Source organism: Carcharhinus amblyrhynchos, chromosome 13 (assembly GCF_965287045.1).
Source record: "Carcharhinus amblyrhynchos chromosome 13, sCarAmb.v2.hapA, whole genome shotgun sequence".
NCBI classification, from domain to species: domain Eukaryota; kingdom Metazoa; phylum Chordata; class Chondrichthyes; order Carcharhiniformes; family Carcharhinidae; genus Carcharhinus; species Carcharhinus amblyrhynchos.
The window spans coordinates 22167949-22191421 of record NC_137336.1 but is presented as its reverse complement, the minus strand read 5'-3'; the positions used below and the strand labels follow the sequence as shown (position 1 = coordinate 22191421).

The 23473-nt window shown below is 40.5% G+C and overlaps 1 protein-coding gene across 1 annotated transcript in view; it reads left to right on the top strand.

Annotated features, from left to right (window-relative positions):
• The first annotated feature begins 175 nt into the window (after positions 1-175).
• The window catches only part of hspa4b (heat shock protein 4b), a 62502-nt gene continuing 39204 nt past the window's right edge, over positions 176-23473 (top strand). Inside the window, exons 1-6 of the mRNA XM_080201382.1 lie at positions 176-556; positions 14057-14114; positions 18909-19049; positions 20586-20708; positions 20808-20907; positions 22377-22510. Coding sequence (XP_080057508.1) covers positions 450-556; positions 14057-14114; positions 18909-19049; positions 20586-20708; positions 20808-20907; positions 22377-22510 — 663 coding nt within the window. The 5' untranslated portion in view covers positions 176-449. The remainder of the gene's footprint in view (positions 557-14056; positions 14115-18908; positions 19050-20585; positions 20709-20807; positions 20908-22376; positions 22511-23473) is intronic.

Here is a 23473-nt window from a genome sequence, read left to right as displayed (position 1 = left end):
AAGTTAGTAGGCGCAGGACCTCCACCTCCGTCTTCTCGCTCCCCCTCCCATTTCCAATGACGTCGCGGGAGAACGCCGTCTGATGTCATCGCGCAACAAATCACCTCCCTCCTCCTTTGCGTCACTGACGTCAAGCTAGTGACGTCTGAAAGGGGAGGCCAATTCTCGCGATATCGGAGCTAGCCGGCCGGCGCTGCGCGAGAATCTCTCGCAGTGACTGAGAGGAGCGGTGGCGGCGGTTTGTGCTCTTCATTAACCAGAACCGTATCGGAGAGAGGGAGCAGATTAGGGCATTGATATCGGAGACCGGTTACCTTTAGGAGAGCAGAGGCTTTGTCTGCCTGTCTGTGGAGGAGGCGCGTTGGGGAGAGTGAAGTGAGGCGGTCAGTTGAAGCGTCTGGTCGAGAGTTTATCCGCAGTGTGCGCTTGTCCTCCCCTCAAACCCGGAGATGTCGGTGGTCGGCTTCGATATTGGCTTCCAGAGCTGCTATGTGGCCGTGGCCCGGGGTGGCGGTATCGAGACGGCCGCCAACGAATACAGCGACAGAAGCACCCCGTAAGTAACACCGGCTCCCTCGCTGTGTCTATCCCTGCAGTGAATGTGCCGGTTGCTCTGCGGCCTACTTTCCATTCCGCCCCACCCCCCTCCGCTCAGCCACGCGCGTGGCCGGCCAGGGGAGGGAGGCACTGACTTGACTTGACTGACTGACAGCTTACTCATTGCCCCATGCGCTTCGCCTACCTTCTAGAATTTTCCTTCTAACTTCTCTCTTGATCAATGGCGCCAACATTTGTGTTTCTTTTTCTGTCTCAAAGAAAACGTCATTATCCGGTTCAATCTTACAGAAAATCCCTCTTTGTATTTAAAATCAGCACCTCGTTTTTTTCCCCCATTGCAAGTTTGAAAGTGAGCTGCCCTGTTCTAAGATTGTTGCGAAATCTTATCACTTGCATTGACCATATTGCCCCTTTTTTTTGTTTGGGGGTACTAGAGGGAGTAGATTGGTGAGTGGGATCTGTTTTTTTTCCAGATCAAGACTTTTGATCCCCTCTCTTTCTACTCTCACCCACCTTCAAATAACGTTTACGGTTGCTGTCAATCGTACGTTCTCAATAAGCTTCAATAATGTGTAATTCTATTTAATGACATTTGTGTGTGCTGGGAAATTGATGTAGCATGTAAGGTTGATTATGATTTCAATCGCATTTAACAAATCCTGCACTGGAATTGTTGATCTGATTTCTTCCTCAATGAAAGGACTGCATGGTGGCACGATGCTTAGCAGTGCGCGAGAAACTTGGGTTCAAATCCTTGGGTGACTATCTGTGGAGTTTGCATGTTCAACCCATGTCTGCAGGGGTTTCTTCCCACAGTCTAAAGACGTGTAGGCTAGGTGGATTGTCCATGCTAAACTGCCCCTTTAGTGCTAGAGGGACCAGCAGGGTAAATACATGGGATTAAAGGGCCTTGGTGCAATTGTTATCACTATGCTCAATGGACTGAATGGCCTCCTTTTGCACTGTAGGGATTCTATGATGACACTATCAATGAAATGTCATCTGCCTACGAGGTTAGCTTCTATCTCTGGAGTGGCAGCCATACCTGAGTATTTATGGCCATTTTTTGTTTTTTCCCCCATTTTCAGGATCCAAAGTGTTTGATTTTTGACTTGTCATCTCTCTTTGCTACTTTACATCTTTATCTATCTTCCTACGTTGCTTGGCACCCCTGCCCTTTCTCAAAGCATGTTGCGGTGAAGGTGTGCAATTTCTCTTGGACTAGGGCAGGATTGTGCTACTGCTCTGAACATGTCTAAATCAACTTCCCAACCTGTCAGTAAAAAGTGATCAGTTTTCCACTGACTTTCACTCTTGCATGCTGCACATCTGTCCTCATGCTAAACCAGCCTCTGACATATTGCAGTAGTAAAGACACTGCAGCTCACTGCCTATGTTAATTGACACAACATGAAGGAGTTTTAGCCATTTTTGTCTCTGCAGTGTTTTTTTAAATCAGGTTTTGCTTATGCCATGTTAATTAGGTTGTTTCTGTAGGTTCTGCAGTCAATTTAAGTTGCACAGTTTGCTTATGTTTACTTATCCGTACCATTCACATTTTAAAGGCCTACCTAGATTTCCTTTTCTCTGATCAAATTTAATTGGTTTTTTCTTGACTTGGATTCGGCATCATGTCAAGAACTTAAATCTCTCATCATTAGCCTCTTGCTGTGCTGTAAGATGCTTTCAGTCTACATTGCATATGTCAGCTATTTTGAGAACTATCCAGTTTAGTAGACGTTCCAGCATCTTTCCCTAAAACTCTGCAAATTAGCCCTCTTCGGGTACACGAAAGGGCTTACAAAATCTGATTTTGCCACCATGTCAGGTAATGCATTTCAATCTTAATTCTGTGATGAACAGGGTGAGCATCAGGAAGCGGGAAAAGAAACACGTAAAAATTCTGGTAACTGACCCACTTGTCAAAGGGAACCATTTTCTCCTCGTGCTCAATGCATCTTTTTGAAAACGACTAGAATTGCACACCATAGAGTCAAAGATGTGCGTTTATAAACGCCTTGTTTTCAAACGTAATGCATTTGTGGTGGCATGGTATAGGAAAGTGGGTAGCGATACATGGCGCACAACCCTGACTCCTCAGCATTTACTTTGTGTAAACCAGAAGGCTTTTCCAAAGTGGTTAACCAATATAAAATCAGCAATGGTGTTCAGCCAAAATCAGGACTTTGGGGAAGTTAGTCATGAAAACTTGAACTGCATGACTTTGGAGGCGGATTTTTGTATCTTACGATCAAAAGCGATATAAATTTCTTTGCGTTTTCCTCCGTTTGTGAAGGAAAATGATGACAGGTTCTACTGAGATGCACTTGTACCAGTCGTGGATAGCTTGCATTTGCTGTTAACCCACACAACCATGCCTACTAAGCCAGGTACTTGTACCTGAGTGACTGTTTCATCTGTAAACAATGTATGACCTGCAGATAACCGTCTCCATAATAGAATCTGCAACAGAACTACAAAAGGTCATGAACATAGCCCAATCCATCATGCAAACCAGCCTCCCATCCATTGACTTTGTCTACGTTTCCTACTGCCTCGGCAAAGCAGCCAGCATAATTAAGGACGCCACGCTCTCCGAATGTTCTTTCTTCCACCTTCTTCAGTCAGGGAAAAAGATACAAAAGTCTGAGGTCACATACCAACCGACTCAAGAACGGCTTCTTTCCTGCTCCTTTTGAATGGATTTACCTTGCGTTAAATTGATCTTTCTCTACACCCTATCTGTGACTGTATCATTACATTCTACACTCTCTTGTTTCCTCATCAATGAATGGTATGCTTTGTCTGTATAGCGAGCAAGAAACAATACTTTTCACTGTGTTCACACATGTATAATAATTAATGAAATCATAGAATCCTACAGTGCAGAAAGAAGCCGTCCAGCCCGAGTCTGCCCTGACCACAATCCCACCCAGGCCCTTTCTCCATAATCCTACTTATTTACCCTACTAATCCCCTGACACTAAGAGGCAGTTGAGCATGGCCAATCAACCTAACTCGCACATTTTTGAGGCAGTGGCATTATGATAATATCACTAGACTAGTAATCCAGAGACCCAGGGTAATGCTCTGGGGACCTGGGTTTGAATCCCACCATGGCCGTTGGTGAAATTTGAATTTATTTGAAGTTAAAAGTCTAATGATCACCATGTAACCTTTGTCAATTGTCGTAAATCCCTGTCTGTTTTACTAATGTCCTTTAGGAAAGGAAATCTGCTGTTCTTATCTGGTCTGGCCTATGTGTGACTCCAGGTCCACAGCAATGTAGTTGATTCTTAATGCCTTGTGAAATGGCCTAAAAGCTACTCAGCCCAAAGGATGGGCGATAATGCTGCTGAGCCAGCAATGCCCACATCCAATGAATAAACAAAAAAAAGGCAATAACAATTAAGGTCACCATAATGCTTCAGACTCTCTCCAAGCTAATGCGTCTAGTTCACCGTCTATGGGTACAACAAGTAGGTCACGTACTTCAGGAAAAATTGACAATTTTCCTGCGTCACCTAATTTCTAGCAAATTAATAACAGTGGCAGTGTGGCTATCCAGATCTCCCCACACATTGCAGCAGTCTTCATGAACTTTCATTCCATCAGTGTGTAGATGATTCATGCACAGAAAAGCACACCTGTATGCTGACATCCCAGGTGGCAGCTATAATTTTCATTTCAGATAACCCTGTGGACTGCTTAAAGGAGATAAGGATGGAAAATGATTCCTCAAAGAACAAGGCTACTTTGAAACTTCAGTTTGTGACACTATTGTTAATGGCCAGCAGGAAATTGAACATGTATGTTATGGCAAGTCAGATCCTGGCAGAATTTGGTTCCATCTGCACATCGTGACCAGCCAGATGAGATAGAGAAGACCCACAGATATCCTAGTGCATAACAAGACCCTGACAACTTAACAGAAGGTATCTCTGCTGTAATAACTTTCAGCAGAGCCTCATTCCAATGTTGTCCAGCAGCAGAATTTGCGCAAAGGCCTCTTCAGACATATGAGCTTAAACATTTTGTGACACTTTTTCTGTCATGGCTTGCATCTTTTGTCCTCCTTGTGGCCATACCCTATTAGTAGAGAATAAATGTTCAGATGTTGAAATTTGAAGAGCACTCGGTGATATCCAAGTGCCCATCTTGCCCATTCTTGCTGTGGGTGAGTAAATAAATTTGCATCATTCACTTTTTTTAAGGGGAGCTCACCTTCGAGATTGGAACAATAATTTGGTGTCTGTCTGTATTCGTGCCTAAAGACACCGCCCAAACATCAAGATCTCAGCATAAGCATATAATTATGGCTGCTGGGCTCAACTGTTCCTAATCTTTGCCAATGCAAAGTTTGTAATACAGCTGCACTCAAATGTCAAGTCAGGGGATCCGAATCAGTGTTCCAGAAGCAGGTTGTACTGATAAATAAGGTATCTTTGTGGTAGTTTCCAGCCCTTGATATAAAATGACCTGAATTTTATGAATGAGCTAATCATACAATTCTTTTTTTTTGAACTGCCTTCTATTTATTCATGTGCCATTCCATGACTTGTTGCAACAAATGCACCAAACCTAATTTTTGCATGACAAATTTCGTGGCATTACTGATCGTGCTTTCTTGTGATTCAAAGCCGAGAGATTCTGTCCTTACTAATTTTCTTAATGACATGCAATACTTTGGCTGTGGAGTAAGGGAGAAAGTAGGGGTGGAAAGCCACCTGATGCTCACTGAAGACATAGTAGTCCATAGTTCATATTTGCCTACACTAGGAATGCAGATGGTTGTTTTGACTCTGATCTTTTACAATGTGTGTTTTCCAAAAGAAAATTTACTCTATGTAAAATAGCCACAGCATTCATTGGTTTTTTTTCCCTCTCGAGTACTTGCGATTTTAAACATTTATAATTCCTTGATGTTCATTACTCTATCCATGTACGTTCTAAATGCCCATTCCTCATTTGGACTCCTTCCATTAGTGTTTCTGGAGCTTACACATTCCCAATATCTTGCATTTTGCTTGCTTTTTGTTTGAGGGGGGAAGAACAGAAACCTTCAAGAACCTTTCTTACGTTACTGGTTAGATTGATGTATGAAATGATCCCATTTGGGTTTCTGGTTGGCAAATCTTGTACCAGGAAAGTGTGGGTGGGGGAGATGGTGTATTACTTATGCGGCGAAAAACTGCAGCAGGCGACGGTGCAGAGGGACCTCGGGGTCCTTGTGCATGAGTCGCAAAAACCCAGCCTGCAGGTGGTCAGGAAGGCTGATGGGATGCTGGCCTTCATAGCGAGGGGGATTGAATATAAAAGTAGGGAGGTCTTGCTGCAGCTGGAGTACTGTGTGCAGTTTTGGTCGCTGCACTTACGCAAGGATATTTTGACCTTGGAGGGAGTGCAGAGGAGGTTCACTAGGCTGATACCAGAGTTGAGGGGGTTGAGCTATGAGGAGAGGCTGAATAAACTAGGCTTGTACTCGTTTGAGTTTAGAAGAATGAGGGGAGATCTCATTGAGACTTATAAGATGATGAATGGGATGGATAGGATAGAGGTGGAGAGACTCTTCCCGCTCAGAAAGGACAGTAGGACTAGGGGGCACAGCCTCAAGATAAAGGAGGGGGGTGGTTTAGAATGGAGTTGAGGAGGAACTTCTTCACTCAAAGGGTGGTGAATCTCTGAAATTCTCTGCCCGTTGAAGTGGTGGAGGCTGCCTCGCTAAATATTTTTAAGACGTGGGTTGATGGGCTTTTGATAAGCGAGGGGATTAAGGGTTATGGGGAGAGGGCGGGAATGTGGAACTGAGCCATGACAGATCAGCCATGATCTTATTGAATGGCGGGGCAGGCTTGAAGGGCTAGATGGCCTACTCCTGCTCCTATTTCTTATGTTCTTATAATAAATAGTTTTAGAATGGCCAATGCCCATGCTCTGCGGTCTAAGCAGAGTGGGAAGATCATAAAACCATGGTCACAACACAGAAGGCTGCCATTTGGCCTATCGTATCCATGCCAGCCTGCAAGAGCAGTACAGCTAATGTCCCCTACCATTTATTCTTTTATTTGGGTCACACGTAGGCTTACATTAACACTGTAATGAAGTTACTGTGAAAATCCCCTAGTTTCCCTTTAGCTATGTAAATTGCTCATCTTCAAGAACTTATCTAATTTCAGTTGTGGCTTCCACCACACAAAGGTGGTGCCATCTAGATCCCAATCACTGGTTGCCTAAGTGTTTTTTTTCCCTCATCTTGAAATTAGCATTTGCCATTCACCATAATGTGTATTCGAGCTCTCAACCCTTCCAGAAATGGAAATAGTTTCTGTCCATCTTCTGTGACTAGAACCCTCATGCATGATCTTATTGAATGGCGGGGCAGGCTCGAAGTGCCAGATGGCCTACTCCTGCTCCTATTTCTTATGTTCTCTTCCCAAGGAGACCTCTAATGTGTCCATATCTTCTTTGCACCCTCTAAAACCTTCACACCCTTCAAAGTACAGTAACATATTGAACATTGTACTTCATTTTGAGGCAAAGGTTTATTATAACTTCCTTGACTTTTGTATCCTATGCTTCTTCATAAAGGTTAGGATCTTCAAACCTTTTTAACCACTTTCTCAACTCACATCCTGCATTAAAGTTCATCTTTCGTGTGTCTGCCTATTCCGACATCCTGTGTCTTCTTGAGGTATATCTCTATCGTGTGCTCAGTTCGCAATACTTCCAAGTTTGGTGCTTTCCACAAACTTTGAAATTGTGCCCTGCATATCCAATCCAGGTCTCCGGTATACATTAAGAAAAGCAGGAGTTTGAGAATTTTTCCCTGAGCCCCACTACATATATTCCTCCAGTCTAAAAAGCAACAGTTCACAACTGCTCTCCATTTCCTGTCACTCAGTTGATATCTTTTGCATGTGTCACTGTTCCTTTTATTCCATGGACTTTGATTTTGCTGACAAATCTATTATGTGATGATATATAAAACTTCTTTGGAAGGCCACATTGCTCTGATCAAAAATTTCAATCAAGTTAGTTAAACATTGTTTATCCTTGGCCAGCAAAACCATCCCATTCTGGCTTTCCTTAATACGTGTAACAGTCCAAAATGGCTATTAATTTTGTCCATATTATAATTTCTCAAAGCTCTCGCTGGTCAGGTTAAACTGACTGGCATTTGGGTGCTGGTCTTTCACCCTTGTTCAAAAACAGGTACAAGAGTAACATATGCAATTTCCAGCCCCCTGGCACCACCATTGTATCTAAGGAGGATTGAAAGATATGGCCAGGACCTCTGCAGTTTTCTACCTTTGTTTCTATATACATCTGATCTAGTCTTGGTGACTTCTAATATTTCCTATTCCCAAATGTTAGCCCATTCATTGTCTTTAAGTATTTTCTCTTTCACTGATTTTTGCAATATCACCTTCTTTGGTAAATATAGGAGAGTACTCGTTTACTACCCCAACAATGTCCTTTGCCTCCATATGTAAATCACTTTTTTCATTCCAAATTTACCCCACTCCTTTTATCACCTATTAAAACTATATGCTTTGGAAAATTTTTGGATTCCCTTTTTACATTACCTCACATACTTTGTTTTTTTCCCTTTTTATGTTCAGACTTGCTCTTTGTCAGAACTGGTTCTAAAGAGTTCAATCTGACTCAATTTGTTAATTCTGCTTCTCTGGCACAGATACTGTCAAACCTGCTGAATAATTTCAGCGCTTTGTTTTTATTGTGTTTTGATTTTATTTTCATTAAAGTTGAGTTTCAAAAGAAATTTGCTTGATGCTCAATCAGTTACCAGTCTACAGTTAATGTACAAATGATTTACTTTTAGATGGGCCCCTAATGCTGATTCTTCAGCTTTTCTCCATTTAAAGTTTATTCCATCTGAGTTAAAGTACCACCTTGAGGTTACAAAAAATACAATAGATGTATTCAAGGTCAAAAATCATTGTAAAAGATTGATTGTTATTGCTTATTGTCCAATGCTACACAGCAATGGCCTGTACTTGCCTGACAAGCAGGTTGAGTGCAGATAATTCTTGATTTGCTCCTTTTAATCTAATGGGAAACGTTAGTCAATGCTTTATTTCGGAAAAGGTTTTCTTCAATACACTGCCATGACACACAGCCCGTCTATTTTCATCAGTCATTCACAAACTAAATCTTTTATCATCTTTTTCAAACTGCATGATGCAATCTAAACATAGTACTTTTATACATCACTCGTTTTGCTTCAGGCATTGAATCTGGGACTAGGATATCACTACAGTAACGCTGTGGTGATTAATTCGCTGAAATGTTTATCTTCGTAGTGTAATGGCCTGCAATTAGCTACAAAGTCTTCAAGCCTAGAATATATTTCATGAAAGCAAAAGTGTGTACAGTAACTTTGCTCTTTCTAGCACCATTGCATGTGATTCAGGACATGCAAAGGTTTTGTGACATATTGAAACAAATACCGATGATAAATAAAGTTGTGGTTACTACCTATTTCAAGTTTCTTCTCTTGCCTGTTTTTCAAATCAAAATCCATCTGCCATTTTAATTCTGCCTGCTTCAGATTTTGAGCCCAGTTGAAGACAGCCTTGGTGGAATTAACAATTTGCTGGTTTGAGGAATATGGTCAATCTGGCTATGACAAAAATCATTATCAGCACTCTACAAGATCATGGCCTGCTTGGGAGTTCTATATTTGGGCTGTTTTTGGCAGGAATATCTGCGCGCAGCTGTAAGGCAGAACTGTCTGCTGATGATTTTGCCACAGAATATCATTGTTATCTCTAGATGCTGACACTTGAAATGCCATCTTGTATATAAAAATGCAAATTAAACACTTAACCATGAACCACAATTTAGTGACTTGACTTTCAACGAGTTATAGTTAACGCATTTTAAAAAAAATTTTGATACCTTTTTCAATTGGAATTCCTGGACACTGGCATCTGAAAATTTGTTTCCAGTGCATATGATGAATCTGGCATCATTACCCTGGTGGTAGCAATGGGATTTTCTGCTGCAGAGAGAGATTTTCACAGTAGGTTTGTTGTCATTAATCTGGAATTAAATGTGTCAATATAAAAGTAGCTTCTATGTTAACCAAGTAACAGTTCAATGCCTTTCCGTGCTCTCACTAACCAAAGGAACCCAATAGGGTGCATCTGCATTGGTGCATTTATTTTTTTTCTGTGATGTGGCTAGTATTTATTGCCTGTCCCTAATTGTGAAGGTAGTGATAGTCTGCCATCTTGAATGGCTGCAGCAATTCGATGTAGTGCTTTTTAGAGAATTTCAAGTTTTTAGCATAATGACAGTGAAAGGATGGTGAAATAATTTCATGTCAGGATGGTGTGTATCTTAAGGGATGTTCACATGTATCTGCTGCCCTTGATTTTCTAGGTTGTGGTCACAGGTTTGAAGGGTGCTACTTATGTACATGATTCATGCTGTTGCCACTTTGGATCAGTGGTGGAGGGAGTGAATGTTTATGGTGATGAATGGTGTGCAGATTAAGTAGGTTGCTTTATCCTGGATGGTGCTGAACTTTGAATGTTGCTGGAGCTGCAATCATGCATGGCAGAGAAATGACCAGTGATTGGAAGAGAAACTCCTTATTTTGTCACTTCCATGTAGGGGTTAACTTTTCTCAGGCTAGCCCATGATTTGAATTTTCCAGGGCTTTTGGGTTCAAATTCACTCGCTTCTGTCTATTTTGAAACCTGCGGTGATGCCCTAGTGTGGACGTGATGAGTCTCCAACAACCACAACCATCTTGCTTTGCATGAGGTATGACTCCCAACCCGTAGAGAGGTTTTCCCTGGTTCCCATGCCACCTTGATTTCAAGGGCAGTTGTTTTCACCTCACATTTGAACGTAAGAAATAGGAGCAAGAGTAGGCCATCCAGCCCTTCGAGCCTGCCCCGCCATTCAATAAGATCATGGCTGATCTGAAGTGAATTAATGTTGGCAAGTGTGAGGTGGTCCACTTTGGTAGGAAGAATGGTAGGAAGGACTATTACTTACGTGGCGAAAAACTGCAGCAGGCGACGGTGCAGAGGGACCTCGGGGTCCTTGTGCATGAGTCGCAAAAACCCAGCCTGCAAGTGCAGCAGGTGGTCAGGAAGGCGAATGGGATGCTGGCCTTCATAGCGAGGGGGATTGAATATAAAAGTAGGGAGGTCTTGCTGCAGCTGTATAGGGCATTGGTGAGGCCGCAGCTGGAGTACTGTGTGCAGTTTTGGGCGCCGCACCTGCGCAAGGATATTTTGGCCCTGGAGGGAGTGCAGAGGAGGTTTACTAGGCTGATACCGGAGTTGAGGGGGTTGAGCTATGAGGAGAGGCTGAATAAACTAGGCTTGTACTCGTTAGAGTTTAGAAGAATGAGGGGAGATCTCATTGAGACGTATAAGATGATGAATGGGATCGATAGGATAGAGGTGGAAAGACTCTTCCCGCTCAAAAAAGACAGTAGGACTAGGGGGCACAGCCTCAAGATAAAGGGGGGGCGGTTCAGAACGGAGTTGAGGAGGAACTTCTTCACTCAAAGGGTGGTGAATCTCTGGAATTCTCTGCCCGTTGAAGTGGTGGAGGCTGCCTCGCTAAATATTTTTAAGAAGCGGGTTGATGGGTTTTTGATAAGAGAGGGGATTAAGGGTTATGGGGAGAGGGCGGGAAAGTGGAACTGAGCCACGACAGATCAGCCATGATCTTATTGAATGGCGGGGCAGGCTCGAAGGGCCAGATGGCCTACTCCTGCTCCTATTTCTTATGTTCTTATGTTCTTATGAATCAGTTCCACTTTGAATTAAGCATTTTTGTCTGTTTGAATGAATGCTGTAAATTAAGTCAGGAGCCAAGTGACCCTGATGGAATTCAAACTGATCGCTGGTAAGCAGGTTAATGCTACTTGATAGCACTGCTAATGATAGTTTCTATCACCTTGCTACTGATTGAAAGTAGTTTGGGATGTGAATTTTCCAATTTGATTTTGGCCTTTTTCTGTAGATTGGACATAAATGGGCAAGTTTCCATTTGTCAGGTAGATGCCAGTATTGTAACAGTGCTGGAGCAGTTTGGCTGGTATGTAGCTAGATCTGGACCAAGTCTTTGTTGCTACTAAGGAATCAAATTGGCAAAGATAGCCTTGAGAGTGAAATCATGGGAGTGCATTCAGGATAGCTTCTTGGAAGAATGCATTCTAGAACCAACGAGGGAACAGACTATTTTAGACCAGTAATGTGTAATGAGACAGGATTAATTAATGATCTCATAGTGAAGGTTCCCTTTGGCGAGAATGTTGATAAGATGATAGAATTTCACATTCAGCTTAAGTGTTAGAAAGTTGGGTCTAAAATTATTATTTCAAATTTAAAAGCAATTACAAGGGTATGAAGACAGAGCTGGCTAAAGTGAATTGGGGAAAAAGGTAAAAGAACAGAGAACTGTGACAGACACACATTCCACTGAGCATTAAAGAATCCAAGAGAAGGATGCACTATCTGTGGCTAACCTAGGAAGTTAAAGACAGTATCCATTCGAAAGAAAAGGTAGCTATTACTGTGAAGATTAATGATGGGCTAGAACATTTTGACAACCAGCTAAGGATGACTGAAAATAGGAGAAATTAGGCAAGTAAACCATCAAAATATAAAATCTGATCTTTGAGTGTATAAAAAAAGAAAATTTTTTGGCCCTTGGGACTGGGAAGTTAATGAATTGGCAGAGACTTTGGGTGAGTATTATATTTTTCACAGCAGAACACTCAAAAGCATCCCAAGATATTAGAAAGTCAAGAGACAAAAGGGAGGGATCCCAGGACTCAGTGTTGGGACTCTTGCTTTTCCTGGTTGTGTATTAATGACCTAGCCTTGGTGTACAAATTAAAGTTTCAAAGTTTGCACATGATACAGAGCTTGGAAGAATTTTGAGCGAAGGGAGCATAGTGTACAACTTCAAAGGGATAGTGACGTCTTGGTTGAATGGGCAGAAAAGTGGTGGATGGATTTCAGTGCAGAGAAGTGAAATGATTAATTATGGTAAGAGGAATATAACACAATAAAAGAAAGGTACAGCTCTAAAGGTGGTGCAGATGGATATATATGTGCATAAATTATTGAAAGTGGCAGGACAGTTGAGATAGTAGTTAATAAAGCATTGTGTCCTGAGATTTAATAATGGGGCATAGAGCACAAGTGCAGGGAGATTATGTTGAATTTGTAAATGTCACTAATTCAGCCTCAGCTGGAATATTGGTTGCCACACTTTAGGAAGGCTGTGAAGGCATTGAGAGAGTGCAGAAGTAGTTCATGGATGTTTTCAGGGATGCGTTTCAATTGTGAAAATAGATTATAGTGAAATTAAAACTGTTTTCCTTAGAGAAAAGAAGGTTGAGAGGAGATTTGATCAAAGAACTCAATAATGAGGGGGTCTGGGCAGAGTACGTGGTGAGAAACTGTTCCCACTAATGAAAGGATTAAGAATAAAATGAGATTTAAAGTAATTAGCAAAAGAAGCAAGAATGATGTGAGGAGAAACTTTTTTTAAGCAGCAAATGTTTGGCGTTTGGAATGCACAGCTGAGTGTGGTAATGGCAGTTCCAATTGAAGCATTCAAACTGTAATTAGACTGTTACCTGAAAAGTAAGAATATGCAGGCTTTTGTGGGTTCAGCAGGGAATTGCTCATTCAAAGAGCTGCTGAGTACGCGTTGGGCAAAATGGCCTCCTGTGGGAGAGAGGAGCTTAAAATAATCACTATTACCAGAAAAACTAGTGGGGTTAAAGAATGATGAGTCCCCAGAACCTGATGGTATGCACTAGTTGTAATCTTCCAAGTTCATTTTTTTTGTAACGGTCCAAGTGGATATGAAAACTGCAAATTACAACACCTCTGTTCAAAAGGAATTAGGGGGCTCTGTTTCAAAATGAGATCTCCCATTTAAACTAAGATGAAGAGTTTCTTCTCTGATTTAAGTTTGAGGAAGTTCCCTCCTGAAAGAGCCATGGAGGCCAAATCATTGCCTAATAAAGCCTTGTCACAAATCTTCAAGAGTTGAGGGTGATGGGAATTAAGCAGAAAAGTGGAGTTGATTAACAATGATATCAAAGAAAGGAACAGGCTTGTGGGACAAATGGTGTTTTCCTATTTCTTGCGTTCTTCTGCCAGAATGCTGTCAGGGCCCATAGCCTTTGCTGCAGCCTTCGGTTGTTCGGTAATATCATGCGGAGTGAATCGATCGGCTGATGATTGGTATCTGTGATGCCGGTGTACCTCGGGATGAGGTTGAAATGGATCAAAAGACAAGGCTGAAGATGGTTGCAAGTGCTTCAGCCACGTCTTTTGCACTGATTATGCTACAATTCCCGCATGAGGATGGGGATCATTGTGGAGCAGCCTCTTCTGTACTCCACCTAGTAGTACTTTCTGTGCAAACATAATACAAATTGGCATTCAGGAATGGTTAAATTATGCACTCTGCTTTAAAATTGCAGGTCTTGTGTCTCCTTGGGACCCAGAAATCGTTCAGTTGGAGCAGCTGCCAAAAGCCAGGTAAGAAGAACTCAGTGCGTAGTTCTTTACAAAAAGTTGGAAATTTCCAGACACAGGTGTCTTAAACATATTTATTGCAACATAACTGTAATCTAGCTGCTTTCTTCGGTGTACAGATCAGGCAATATTTTAAATAATATTGTGATTCTTCCCCCTCCTCGCTACCTCCCAAATCCATGAGAATTAAGATATTACTGAAAAATCTATTGAGAGTCTTCCCCGTAAAGGTTTTCTACCCAAATCAATGAGAAGATAATAGTAAGCTATTCAAGGTTGGTAAAGTATCCTGAATGCATAGGAATTCAACAGACAATCTTTGGGTCACCTGCGAGGCACATTTAATAATGTAAAGGAGCCGTGGTCTTGTGTTGCAGTAGTAGTTAGGTATGCAGTTTGTTTGAACCACATTCAACATTTTTCTAAAATCACTGATCCTAATTCCTTGCTGATCTGAACCAGGAAGGTTTGACCAGAAGTGTTGAGTTTCACAGCACATAGACAAAACCATCATACGTTGTTGTGGAGAAACCTGTTTGGTTCACTAATGTCCTTTAGGGAAGGAAAGTCAGCCCTTTTTCCCAGGTTTGGTCTGAACAACAGGTGACTTCAGTCGCATAGTAAGTGGTTAACTCTTAATTGTCACTGTCCGCTGAAATTACTTACCAAAACCAATTAGGAATGGGAAACAGATACTGATCTGGCTTCTAACACCAATGCCCTAGCAACACACGAATCTACTGTCCAGTAAACATGACAGACAAAATGAACAGAAAAGTATTCTGAAATGTCACTTTGATTGTATTGGGGCAGGCTTGAGGGGCTAGATGGCCTCCTACTGCTCCTATTTCTTATGTTTGAATTAAAACTAGTCTTTCTCTGTTTAATGTTCAACCAAACAGCCAAAGCAGTAATTGCGTTAATTTAACTGTTGCCATTCTATTTTTGATTAGAACTATTTTCCAGTCCTGATGGATTTGAAACATTAACTTTCTCTCTGCTCTTGAATATCTATAGAATTTTTCTATTTTTTTTATAAGCCTGCTAAAAGCTGCCCATTGAAATTTGAAGAAGTTAACAATACTAAGTGGCTTTTAATCATAAGTGAGAGGAGTTAGCCATTCCACCCATTGAGCCTGCTCTTTCATTCAGTAATATTATGGCTTTAACTTCACTTTCCTGCCTGGCTTTCATAACCCTTTAAATTCCTTGCCAATTAAAAATCTTCTAATTCAGTCTTCAATATTTTCAGTGACCCAACATCCGCTCCTCCCTGACAAAGTAGATTGTCTTTGGGATTCCCACAGAAATGAAATTCCTCCTTATATCAACCTTAAATGGGAGACCTCCTTGTTTTGAATCTGTGACCCCCCCCCCCAAAAGTTCTAGATTTCCCATGAGAGAAACATCCTCCCAGCATCTACCTCAGATGCTTATGTGTTTCAATAAGATCACTCTGCGTTCTTCTAAATTCCGCTGAGCATCAGCCCAACACAAGAAATGGGAGCAGGTGTAGGCCATATGGCACGTTGAGACTGCATTGGCTTATCTTGGGCTCCAACTCCATTTTCCCACCTGCTCCCCATATCACTTGATTCTCTGCAAAACCAAAAGAAATGCCTATCCCAGCCTTAAATCTATTCCAGTATTCCAATGGAATATCCACAGTCTACTGGAGTAAAGAATTCCAAAGATTTGCAACCCTTTAAGTGAAGTAATTTCTCCTCAGTCCTGAATGATTGACTCTTTATCCGGAGACCATGCCTCCAGCAGAAACACAGGATAAAAGCAAATTACTGTAGATACTAGAACCTGAAACCAAAAGAGACAATGCTGAAAAATCTCAGCAGGCCTGGCAGTATCGATAAGGAGAGAAAACAGCTGACATTTTGAGACGAAATGACCCTTTGTCAAAGCTTTGACAAAGAGTCATCTGGACTGGAAACATCAGCTCTTTTCAGTCCTCACAGATGCTGCCAGACCTGCTGAGATTTTCCAGCATTTCCTCTTGCCTCCAGCAGAAACAATCTGTCTCCCCTGATTGCCCTTTCATTCTTCTTAACTTCAGGAAATAAATGTCCAATTTGCTAGGCATTTCAACCTTTTTGTTTTAGGATGGCATCTTCTCAATCCTTCCTCACATGAGGATAATTCCTTATCCAGGAATTAGTCTAGTGTAACTGCAGCATTCTGCAGTCTCCATTTAAATAATATTCTGCTTTTCTGTCCTTCTTGACCAGTGGAACTCACATTTTTTCACATTATACTGCTCCTTGTCAGTGTTTTACCCACACTTTTGACTTGCTATATCCCTTTTTCAGATTCTGTATCCTTCTCCCAACTTGCTTTCCAAACTAGTTGCCTATATCATCGGCATGTTTGGCTTCAGTACAATCGGTTCCTTTATCCAAGTAATCAGTGTAAGTTGTATAAAAACATTTGAGGCCCCAGCACTGATCCCTGTGGCACTTTATTTGTTCTAGTTCGCCAACCTGAAAATGAGCCATTCATCCCAACATGCTGTTTACTGTTAATCAATCAGTCCTCAATCTGTGCTAATATGTCATCTTCAGTGCCATGAGCTTTTATCTTGTGCTTTAAATCCAAATGTAATGGTGGCATTTGAACCTGCGATTCCAGAACATTAGCCTGTACCTCTGGATTGCTAATCGAGTGACATTAGCACTACATGACTTTCTGCCTTGCGTCTTAATAATGGACGCAGTAATTTCACAATGACAGATGTTAAACTAACTGGCCTAGATTTTCTTGCTTTCTGTCTCCCACCTTTCTTGAATTGTGGTGTTACTTTTATAGTTTTTCCAAATCACTGGGATTTTTCCAGAATCTAGAGAGTTTTGGAAGATTACAGCCAATGCATCTATTATATCTGCAGGCACTCCCAAGGATGCAGGCCTTCAGTTGTATAGGACTTGTCCTTAGTTCACTTAGTTTCCCTAGTATGTTTTCTTCAGTGATCGTACAAGTTTCTCCCTTTCTTTGCTTCTTGATTTCCTACTATTCCTTCTATCTTCCATTGTGAAGAGATATACAAAGTACTTATCGCTGAAGACGACATACTGTCAAAGCCTTTCATATTATACTCATCAGGACAGGTGCAGTAATATCAGATTTCAAAAGGAGCACAATATACTGCATGAGAAAAGGGTGCTAATTGGTTGACATTAACTTTGGTTGAAAGATTGCTATGACGATGCAATGGGTGGGCATGCTTTTTTTAATTGAAAAAGGTGCAATGCCTGGACAAACCGAATATGTCCATCCGTTTTCTCTTCTTGGTCTTTCCCCTCCCTATCTATAATAACCTCTGGCACCAGAGATAACTGTGCTTCTGTAATTTTGGCCCCTCGAGTATCTGTGATTTTAGTTACTTTGACATTAATGGTCATGCCTTTATCTGCCTAGCCCTTGCATAAATCTTGCCTCTCTTTAAACCTACCTCTGACCAAACTTTAGGCCAATTCTCTAATATTGTCCTCGATTGCTTTATGTCAAATTTTGCTTTATTAAAGCTTTGTGGAGTGCATTAGGGCATAGGTGAAATGTAAATACTGCTGAGAGTATTAATTGTGATGTCCCATGCACAATCAGCATAAGGTGATTAGTTCAGTGTTTTATTCAAAACTTAAAATGTGGCATTGCCAGAGATGGTGTGCTCCATGGGAATATGTACAATAGATCTTGAACCCACAGCTGTGTAACTGAGGCAAGATTGCACTCAAATTTGGAAAACTGAGACAAGGTTCTCGGTGCAGGACAAAAATATTCCACCTGTTGCCCTAAATTGGTGCCTCTGCATAATTATAATTTTTAAAGTGAGAAAGTAGAGATAACCTACTGAGTGAGGTAATTGTCAGAGGCAGTGGTCAGGGTCTGCAAGAAAGTTGCTATTGAGGGAACAGTTGCCCTTGATCTTCCCCAAGTTATTTAAAAAAAATCTGAGTGAGAATGATGGGGGTAAAGTGCAAAGATTGTGGGCACCAGTTTCAAATTCTGATTTTACAAGGTCTAATACAGTTGAGTGAGGTCCCAAGCTATCAATCAGTAAATATCTATCTTGCTAATTGCCAACTGTCTTGTGATATGTTTGTATAAAGATGATTTTCATAAAATTTATTACTTAAACTTCCTCCCACTTTTTTAAAAAAATGAGAGCTCATTCACGAAATTGCTATGAATATTGATGAATTATGTTGATTTAGGACTGACATTTTACGATTTTCTGGAAAACATTATTTCACAATTCCAAACTGTTGTCAGTACAAGATACAATATTTCAGTAAGCTAGTAATTGCCAAAATCACACTTGAAAGGGTAAGTGCATTGTTTCATATGCTGGTGAAATATGCAGGCCAGGAAAGTTGCACTTCAGGACCAGCACAGTACAAGGAACTTTCTGCTTTTAAAGAGATAAAGAATCCCATTCTGTTAGCTGTCTGTGTCCTAAATGTGTTGTGTGCTGATAGACACTGCTTGCACCTTTGGATTTGTACATGTAATTATCCTAGACATTTTAATCCTTACAGTTAATTGTACTGCATTTTGAAATTACAGCAACTAGTTATCCATTCCTGTACAAGGGTTAACATAAGTAGTATTAGAAATATCTGAACCTGTACAAAATCTTAAATGTAACTTGTGATGAAATTAGAACCAGACCAAGTTGCACCTCGTATTTAAAAACAAGAATTTATGACAAGTTCATTCAAGACCTTTGAAAGTAGCACTAATTGTTTAAAAGTATTGAGAATCAAATGTTAATTTCTCTTTCTATAGCTAGTGTCCAATGTGAAAAACACCTTACAAGGATTTAAAAGGTTCCACGGCCGAGCTTTCTCAGATCCATTTGTGAGAGCTGAACAGCCCAAGCTTGGGTATGAACTCGTCCAAATGTCAAATGGTACCACAGGCGTTAAGGTTAGTGTCATTAAACTCTCTGACTACAGTGCTTCAGCAGTAGAATGGAATGGAAATGAAAATTGTACTTCTTGCTCCTAATACTACTTCATATGTTATGGCTACCTCCATATTGATGAAGCTTGAACACTAAAGAGCTTCAAAACTTTTTTTTTTAAACTTCTATTTTGTCAAATCTATTTAGGTTTTATCTTTTTAGATTTTCAAAACAGAACTGAAATTCCTCCAATAAAATTGGACAAGTGATAGCATTCACTGGTTCAATAACTTTTTAAAAAATTATCCAGTGAAAGTTAAGTAAAATGTTTTATTTGGGATAGTTAGTGAAAACTTGCTCGAAATGGTTCGTCTACATGTGAATACCACACCTGAGTGACAGAGTATTCTGCAGTATTTGTTGTAGTGTTGTGAATTTTTAAAATTTATCATGTTCTCTAATCAGGACACACACACACCCCCAGCCCCCCCCTCAATGCGCATACACAGATGCTCTTAAATAGAAAATACCCAAGTATGCTCCTTGGATCCCCAAGCCTATTGACCAGCTTTTAAGTAAGTATTTCCTTAAGAGTAGTGCAGTGTCCCAACCCCTTCATTGCAGATCTAAATCCAGTGCACATAATCTCTTAAACTCAGGATGGTCTGTCCAAAGTTGCAAACTTGTCATAGTAGGATGTGCAGACACATCCCTCTATGTGGTAGACACATTTAAAACCATACCAGTAGTAACCAGCTGGTGACTCAGCTAGTTAAGGTACTGAAATAACTGAGTCATATAGACCATGAATAATCCAGGTTAAATCACCAGTCTATGCGAAGTTAGCTGATTTTAAACAGAACTGCAGGACGGATACTATTGGTCTTTGCCCCTAAAAGGAAGAGATCAGTAATTAAAGTTTATTTATTAGTGTCACTAGTAGGCTTAAATTTAACACTGCAATGAAGTTACTGTGAAAATCCCCTAGTCGCCACACTCTGGCATCTGTTCAAGTCCACTGGAGGAGAGTTTAGCCAATGCACTGACCAGCATGTCATTCGGACTGTGGGAGGAAACTGGAGCACTTGGAGGAAACCCAGACAGACAAGGGGAGAATGTGCAGATTCTGCACAGCGACCCAAGCTGGGAATCAATCCTGGGCCCCTGGCACTGTGAGGCAACTGTGCTAGCCATTGTGCTGCCCCATAGTTTGTTTTTGGGTGACCTCTTGATGGAAATGCATGCTTTTAATGTCTGATAGAACCTCAAGCAGAAAGCTCACATGAAAAATGGCCACCTGCCTCAGGCATCTTGGAGTGTCTGGTGCAAAAGTTTGTTTGAAAAGTACTTCACTGGCTATGAAGTGCTGTTGGGCTTTATGAAATGCAATATTTTAGATGCAAACCCTTTCCCCCACGATTGCTAGTTATTTTCCTGTCACCTCTTTCTGCAATTTTAAGAAGATATTTGAACAATAGCTGCTTCTGACCAAGATGCATTTTTTAATAAAGTAATTTTGCTTTTTTTTTGTTTTAAATCCTTGTTTTATATTTTAAAAGGTTTCGTACATGGAAGAGGAACGATGCTTTAGTGTGGAGCAAGTGACAGGAATGTTGATGACTAAACTGAAGGAAACAGCTGAAACTGCCCTGAAGAAACCTGTTCTAGATTGTGTAATATCTGTAAGTGGCCAAAGTAGAATATTAATTTTGTGCAGTATAATATGTAGTAGTTTGTTTTGGGCGGATGCCATCTTTTCATCATCTTTATACTTCCTGTAGGTTCCATGTTTCTACACAGATGCTGAGAGGAGATCAGTAATGGATGCTGCACAAATTGCAGGGCTCAACTGTTTAAGGCTAATTAATGAAACCACTTCAGGTAATAACTAATTTTTTTTGGGTCTGATGAGGTATTTTTGTTATGGGAGATAGTACTGGATTAATCACATTCTGATTGCCTTGTGCAAAAAACAAAAGTGTATGCATGTTCAGGAGAAAAATAAACATGACTGTATAGAATTCAAACCATTGGGCTGTCCAATATCTGTTACTAACCCTTTGCAACTTGTGCAAATAATAATGCCAGTATTCATTTGTGCTTTTTGAGATTAGTATTTTCAAGTTCATTAAGTGCTTCACATGCAAACAATTAATTATTGTAATGTTGCTACGTAGGCTGAAGACAATCATTTTAGCGTGTTGCAGGATTGCATGCACAACATCAATGAGATTATTTTACCTGGTTTTGGTTGAGGAAAGAATTTTGGTCAAGATACCAGTAGTACAGAGTTCCCTTTAAGAAATGGAATGGTGCCTTTAAGGTCACTGGTTTAGTGTTTCATCTGAGGGACAATGCTATTTGGCATGTGGTATTTCCACTGCACTGCATTGGAATTGCAGCCTTGATTCTGTGGACAGGTCCTTGCACCCACAACTTTATATAATGTCAGCAACCATGAGTAATATTTGTTAAGCATTTGAATCCTAACTGAGTTTTATATATGCTTCAGAAGACTTCTAGGAACTTTCTTGATGCAGGATAACTTGGACTGTTGAATATATAATTGATGTGATAGTCACAAAACAGTTGTCTGTGACTTTAATCTGTTTACAACAAGAGAGAAGCTCAATGTGAATCTGCCATCTGAGTGATCCAAATTCAATATACTGAAAATTACTTCTTAAATTCTACTTAAATTGGGGTATACGAATGAATTTTGTAGTACGTTTTAGATCATTCAAAACCTTTTACAATGTACATATTTGTATCCTTGCAAATGAAAGTCCTATTTGACTTGATCTTTGAAGCACCAATAGAAATTCCTGCTGGTGGTTTATTCACTATGGGACCAGTTTTGTTGGCAGACTTGGCATGATGTTTTTAAGACTGGCACGAAGTCCAGTCTTCATGGAAGCTAAGAAATGAACCAAATACAGTTTGTTCTTAAAATTGTTTTCAACCAGTTGCATCAAATAAACCAGTGCAATTTAAGCAAAAACTCTCAGGCTTACTTCCTTTTTTTCTCAAAAGCCAGAGCTAGTGCTGGGTTCAATCTCATTCATCATCCTTTTTGGTACTTTATCCAAGTGATCATTGTGAATATAATAGAGACAGCAACAGTCTAGGTAATGAGGAAACTACAGGTTCTATTGCAGTATCCACATTAGTGTGCAGCTTCTGGTAAGGATCATTGACTTGCTGATCAAGAATATAAATTTACCCTCCTTAGTGCTATAGCCATTGCCAACACTGGTCTGAATTGCCTTATTCACAGGCTTCAGTGCATTCTTATTATATTTAAAATTACTTCCTTTAGAGCACTAAGTTGTAACTTTTTTTATATGCAGTTGCACTCGCTTATGGGATATATAAGCAAGACCTACCAGCCCCTGAGGAGAAGCCAAGGAACGTTGTTTTTGTTGATTTGGGACACTCAGCATTTCAAGTTTCAGTCTGTGCTTTCAATAAGGGAAAACTAAAGGTAAGATGAGACTCTTTTTAATGTGTGTGAAATCTCCTTTGATATTTTATGCAACAAGTACAATGATCGTTTCTTGATAATAGGATCTAAGTGAAACAGCTTCTCTATTTCCACTACATAAAGATCCTGCACTCAGAAATAATCATTTTTTTAATAAGGTGATTCTAGTTGGAATTGTTACTTTCATTTAAGTAATGCTGTAGAAAAGGTATTCTGAGAGAAATTCTTGCTCCACTGTCTAGCATAGTACAGTGACAAAGATGTTCTATCATTGAAAAGTACTTCCAATGCCTTTTATATTCTCAGCACTATATTTGTATAGTTGGTGGGCTAAAAAGCGATGATGCCTTAACTATTATTCTAAAGGAAATAGTGCAATTTATATAGTGACTGAATTCAGATTAGAACCACTTCAAACATAGTCTAACTTGAAATGGCTGACTTATTTCATGTTTTTTCCTTTTTCGAATGGGAATATGTGAACATTGTTTCTGGAACTATTTAGCAACTATAATCAATGCACCTAGGCCTTTTAAGCAATGTGTCACCATGATCAAATTCGTTGGCTATTTGGCAGTCCACCACAGAAATAAACAAAGAACAACCCAGCACGGGAAACAGGCCCTTCGGCCCAATGAGCCCGCGCCGCCGCATCACCCTACACCTATTCTACCCTGCGTGTCTACGAATGGAACCCCTAACTTGCCAGATACAGGGGAGAATAGTGTCATTTTGGTAAAACCAATCAGCCTAAGAGCCTAAGAGGTTTTAATGCCATGGTGACTTAATACTGTGGCTCCCACAAATTATTAATTCCTGTCACAAGTGTATGTCAACCAATGGTTAATTCTTGTGCATCTGTGGAAAATATTAACAGAATCTTGCAGTTTGTGTAACTGCATGGTGTACTGAAGTTGAGCTGCAATCTTGTCCTGTAAGTTGATGCAAACTTCTCAGTTTTTC